This window comes from Enhydra lutris, unplaced genomic scaffold, assembly GCF_002288905.1.
Source record: "Enhydra lutris kenyoni isolate GAN:26980312 unplaced genomic scaffold, ASM228890v2 scaffoldscaffold31, whole genome shotgun sequence".
Classification (NCBI taxonomy): Eukaryota; Metazoa; Chordata; class Mammalia; order Carnivora; family Mustelidae; genus Enhydra; species Enhydra lutris.
The window spans coordinates 18,873,404-18,879,403 of record NW_019154115.1 but is presented as its reverse complement, the minus strand read 5'-3'; the positions used below and the strand labels follow the sequence as shown (position 1 = coordinate 18,879,403).

Genomic DNA, 6,000 nt, shown 5'->3' with positions numbered 1-6,000 from the left:
AGCTTCATAAGTTTGAAGATGAGGTCATGGGGTCCGCCTGGAGATTATAGGAGTGGGCGATTAATGAGACACAGCCATGGAGAGAACCAGAAGGAGGCTTTCTCTCCCTCTGGCATTCTGATGTTGTGCCTTTCTGAGCACTGCGTCTCTTCCTTTACTTCCTTAATTAATTAATTAAAAATATTTTATTTATTTATTTGACAGAGAGAGAAAGAGAGAGAGGGAGCACACAAGGAGGGGGAGTGGCAGGCAGAGGGAGAGGGAGAAGCAGACGCCCCACCAAGCAGGGAGCCCAATATGGGGGGTTTGATCCCAGGACCCTGGGATCATGACCTGAGCCAAAGGCAGGGGCTTAACCCACTGAGCCACCCAGGCGCCCCATATTCCTTTATTTAATTTATTTGCTTGTGGGTCTGCACAAACCCCATCTTGGAGACGATGCTTATCGTATACTTGACTCTCCCCGAAACTTTATGCCAAATCTGAGCAGGTTCTTTCTCACTGGGCCTGTGGATCCTCCTCAAGGAGGGGAATGGTCTGAGCCACCCTCAGCCCTAGTGGGAGCCTTACTGGGCTCCAGGCTGTGCCCTGCTTTCTGTGGAGTGGCCCCTTAGGTCTCCGAGGACTTGCTTGGGGGGCTGAATAGGGAGAGGAGATGAAGGGCTGTGACCTGTGTACTCCTGGACTTGGCAGATTGATGTGGAAACACCAGAATTCCTTTTCTCTTTCCGAACAGATTTTCAAAATACGTGTAGCCGGATTATTTTCAGATCTTAAACAGAAAAACCTCATTAATCATTAATTTGGACCCCTACAGTTACACAGAATTTGTGACCATTTGTTTATCTTTGAAGGAGCTGCTAAGAAAGAGTTTAGTGAGGAAATTACTGGGGATGAGGAGGAGAGTATTTAACCTTTCACGAAGACAGGAGCTCTATTTAGCTTCCTTCTGGGTACAGATGGGGGTGTGTGTGACAAGTATGTCACTCCTGTCTGTCTCCGAGTCGAGTGAGTCCTTCCTTGTCGGCAAGCTCGGGGCCAATGGACTGGATCCTCAACCATTTCAAGCCTGGGGACCCCTTTCCAATGTCAAAATATTTTCTATGCCATCCCCGCCCCAGTTATTAGAAGTTGTATCTTTTAGTGTGGCAGATTGGGAAGAAATGCTACTCAGAATTCAGTAAAGCTTTTAAGCAAATCCTGATAGCATCTGTGGACACATGAAAAATAGAACTATCTTTCTGAGTCAGGGTGTTCATTCATTCTATAGCTGATTTTTGACCACATACGGATTCCAGCTCTTCTGGGCTAGTTCTCCCCCCTACCCTTAGACACCCCCACCCTCTGCAGGTGGGAACCCTTGGGCAGTTCTCTAAGTCTATAGGACCATGGAGCCCTGGAGTGCTAGGGCAGGAAGGAGCCCGGGGGTTATGCTTCCTCGAAGCCCCCCAGCAGGCCTTTGTCCCTTGGTGGGAGTGACGTGTGCATCAAGTGGGGTGTCAGCAGCGGATATTCCATAGCAGCAGGAGCAGCAAGGTCTGCTGGCCTTTTGGGTAGCCTGGAAGGGTTTTCCCAGCTCAGCTCCCCACCTCCCCCCTTTCTTCTCTTTCTTTGTTGCAGGAAGGAGTCGGGATGGGGCGGGGGGAGAGTGGATGTGCAAAGCATATGGGAGCTGAGGGGGAAGGGGCCCAGGGGAAGACCCTGCATTTAAAGGCCAGGAGTGGGGCGCCTGGGTGGCTCAGTCATTAAGCATCTGCCTTTGGCTCAGGTTGTGATCTCAGGGTCCTGGGATCGAGCCCTACACGGGGCTCCCTGCTCCACGGGAAGCCTGCTTCTCCCTCTCCCACTCTTCCTGCTTGTGTTCTCTCTCTGACTATGTCTCTGGCAAATAAATAAAATCTTTAAAAAAAAAAAAAGTCAGGAGTTATTGGTCTCAGCCTGGGCTTGGGGGCATGGGGACACCCTGATCTTACAGCCAAACGTCGCACATGTGGGCATTTTTCTGGAGAGAAGTTCTTGAACTTGCGTGAAATTCTCAAAGTGGTCCACGAGCCAACAAACTTTCAGAAGCCCTGGCCTGGAATATCAACTTTTCCCTGACTCAGGCTTCCCACTCCCCGGTTACTCAGAACTGGTGAAGTGTAGTCAGAGCCCACAAGTGTGAAATATCAAATACTCATTACATGACGTTGGGGGCAAACTTAGTCTGTTTAGCAAGTCTGTTTTACCGCCTTGTGTGAGAAGTATCAGTGGCGAGCAGATGCCTGGGAAAATGGTCTGATTCATGATGCTGCTTCCTTTGTCCCCCCTGACAGGGCCTGGGATGGCACTCTCTGTGACAGAGTTCATTGTCTTCTCCCTCCTGCAAACCGCCCTGTCCCTGAACCCCGAGGACCCCAACGTGTGCAGCCACTGGGAGAGGTAAGATATGGGTCTCAGACAGCCGAGCGTTCCCTGAGGGCATCTCCCTGGGGCTTGGTACCGTTGGGACAAAAGCAGTCGGGAGGTAAGAAGCTGCCCGCCTCGGGCCTGCAGTCCAGCTGGGGAAACAGTGCAGGAGCTGGAAGAGGACCAAGCAACGGCGATTCTGTCTACACTCAGGGCCGTGAGAGCTCTAGGCGGAGGAGCTTGACTTAAGTGATGCTGTCTGATAGTTCACAAGGAACTCTTGTCCCTCCCTTGTAAAATGGCCATTTTACAGACAAGGAAGTAGAGGCACAGAGGGGCTCAGTGCCCGCCCATAGCTAGGCGGGGGGCAGTGAGTGACTGTGGTCCAGATGTGCTTTTCTCCAAAACGGTGACGTCTCGCCTGGTCCCCCAGGTTTGGTGTCAGTGCGGTGGCTTAGCTATGTGGGCAGAGGGCCGTCAGCCCCATGGAGGACCGGTGAGGGGACTCTGCGGCTCCTGGCCAGGGTGGGTGGGAGGGCTACGGGGGGAAATGCAGCCCAGGGCCTCGGCAGAAGGGCTGGCTGCATTCAGGCTGCCGCACTAGTCCGTGGGGAATGGGCCAGGGCCCTGCAGACAGCTTGACTTTGAAGTCCAAGGTTAAAGTATTGATTTTGGTGAGCAGAGAGATAGTGACCCGAGACCCAATCAGGAAAAAACGAATTAAACCCTGGAATTGATTGGCTGTGCTGACCAGGACGACTCTGCCACTTAGATGTTAATAAATCAAATGAATAAAATTAAGATGAGGGCCCAGTGGGGGAGGCAGATGGGAGAGGACAGGCAAGTGGGGCTGTCCGTGCTCCATGCTTGCGAGGGGTAGTGTCCCAGCCCTAGGGCAGGGCAAGGCGAGGCACCCCATCTGGGCAGTTTCAGGCCCTGCAGGGATGGGCTGCGGAAGCAGAGGGACTGTGCCCCCACTGGCATGATCACCAGGGACCGGGTGCCCTACAGGAGTCCCTCCAGAGTCGGGGCGGGAGTAGAAGGCAGTGCTGCACTGTGCCCCTTTCAGGTCAAGTGGGAGGAACACAAGATCTGACATGAGAAGACGTTGGTTTGGTTCATTCCAGTCTGGATCTTGCCACCTGCTCGTTGTAATGATTTGGGGGAAGTGTCTGAACCACTTTGAGTTTGCTTCCACCTCTGTGGAGTGGGAAGAATAATTACCCTGGCCTCCCAGCCTCGCCGGAGGATCAGGGTGCCAGTGTCATGAAAGGGCTTTCGGGACTGTAAAGGTCAGTTATGGTCTTTTCTTGTTGATACCTCTGGCTTTGCGGGAACAGCTCCTCACAAATTTAGTGCACATCAGGCTCACTGGAGGTGTGGATGACAAATAGTTTTCTGGGTCCCAAATCCTCTTAATTTTCTAGACCTCCCTGACATCAGTGAATTTGGAATATGAAAATACTCTGAACAGAGCCTGCAGTGAGCTGGCTGTCCGCCGAGGTGATCCTTTCATGGGAGGACGGGGACTGACCCTATAACTAAAGTGAGGTCTGGCGGCCCTTGCGGCTTCTCCAGCCCCTAGAAAGGAGGCCTTGTGGGCAACACCCCATGAGACCGAGTGCCTTCTTGGCTGGCCCACCTGAGCTCCGCTGCCAATGACACATGGACAGATGTAGTCTGTGTCATTCCAGAAACATGCCCCGGTCCCCAGTGGTCACTTAGGGAGAATTTCTCAGCTAGATTAGTGCTTCGGGTGGGGTCCTTGTTAATTATGTCCCTCCACCATAAAACCCAGTGGAAGACCTCCCCCGGCTAATGAAGCCCAGCTCTACAAGATTAATCTGGTCTCTCATTAGCATGTTGGCAAGTAAGCGTGTTAAACTGCCCAGCCGTGAAACCAGGGGCACACACTTCGCCCTAGAGACTTGGAGTTGATTCAAGGTCTCACTGCCAGACTTACTCGGCCCAGGACACCCCTACAGAGCCGGGACCGTCCCCTGTGACACTCGGCTTACCCCACTGTCCGGCTGGTGCCTTTTCTCAGAGGACCCACTGTCTCTGTCAGGACTGGAAGGGGTGCCTGAGCACCGCCCATCCCCCGAGTGTTTAACCAAGGCAGGGTGTCCGTTCTGTGTGTGGGTCCGGCTCCTCCTGTCTCCCCCTCCACGGTCAGGGAGGACATGTCCCCAGTGCCTAGTACAGGAGGTGAAGCCCTGTGGTCAATAATAATGGTGGGGGGCACCTGTTAGACACTGGGCAGCCATTAGAAGTCTTATGCATATTATCTTGTGTTGAGCAGTTTCCATGTCTTATCTTGCTTTATCTGCACACCACCCTTTGGGATGGACACTCCTATCATCTTGCTGAATCCTCACAATGACTGCGTGAAGTCCCTGGCAATTTTTGTCATGGATTTACAGGTGAAGAAAGGGAGGCTTCTGTGAATTAAGTAACATGTCTAAGGACACGCTGCGAACAGGTGGCAGGGTTCAGCTGTGACCCAGAGCACATGCACTCTGAGCCCTTCATTCTCCTGCCCTAAGTGAGGTTTTCAGTAGCCGCATGGAAGCATGGGATCGCGAAATCTGAGAGTTGGAAGGGGCCTGTGGGAAGCCCAGGGTGGCTGTTGAGCTGCCTCAGTGTCCCCAAGCCTAGAGGGGAAACCAGGTTTGGCCCGTGTCTGCGTAGATGTGTGCCTCTGACTCACACATCTCTGTTGCGCCGACTGGTAGGGGCTCAGCAGGGCCCCCCTCCTTACATCCTCGGTGCTTCCGGGAACCAGAATTTTCCAGCTCCCTGAGTCCTGTACTTTGCTGACTGCCCCTGGGCCCTCTTTCTGGATTCCAGATATTTGACCTTTCAGGCATCAGGGAGCCTGTTGGGGACCCACTCAGGGAGCTGGCCTGCCCAGCCCCCCTTGCAAGCAAACCAACAGTCTCCTCAGGCAAAGCAGATGGGTTTTTATAGCCTGGATCTGGCCATCTGGCCCAGGTCAGCGAGCCGTCTGGGGGGAAGCAGTGAGAAATACCAACCTACATAAAAATGAGTTCCTGATGTCTCAGCTGGGGCCCCCTCCCAGCCTGCACAGCAAGAGGGAATCTTCCCTTCAGCAGCCTGGCTTGACCACCTTTTCATACAACTCCTGCTGGGGGCGGGCAAGTAGAAAGGCTTACGGGTTAAGGCTGAGCTCTTCCTTCTTGAGACTTCTACCCATGGTTCGGGTTTACAGCTAACGGGCAGCATAACAAGATAGCACTTCAATTAGGAGGTCTGGGGCATGTTCTTGATGCTCCCGCAGCTATCCTGGAGACAGAAGAGACCAGAGGTAACTGGGTGACCTTGGGGAAGTCACTTTTTTTTTCTCTTCTTCATTGTCCTTGTCTGTAAAATGAAGATAGCAATGCCACCGGCCTTATAGGATTGTGAGGATTCAAATGGATTAAAACACTTAACATAGGGCACTCAATCACTATTAGTGGTTAATTGGTACCTTAGTTTCTTCATCTGTAAAATGGGACCACTTACTTCATAAAATTGCTACAAGGATTAGCTTCCATGTATATGCTTTGAAACCCATAAAAATCTGAACAAAGTATTTAAAAGCTTGTT

At 52.4% G+C, this 6,000-nt stretch overlaps 1 protein-coding gene across 1 annotated transcript in view; it reads left to right on the top strand.

Moving 5' to 3' along the window:
- The first annotated feature begins 2,323 nt into the window (after positions 1-2,323).
- LOC111153293 (multiple EGF like domains 11) overlaps positions 2,324-6,000 on the top strand; it is a 223,973-nt gene continuing 220,296 nt past the window's right edge. Inside the window, exon 1 of the mRNA XM_022512229.1 lies at positions 2,324-2,421. Within this exon, the coding sequence (XP_022367937.1) occupies positions 2,324-2,421 (98 nt within the window). The remainder of the gene's footprint in view (positions 2,422-6,000) is intronic.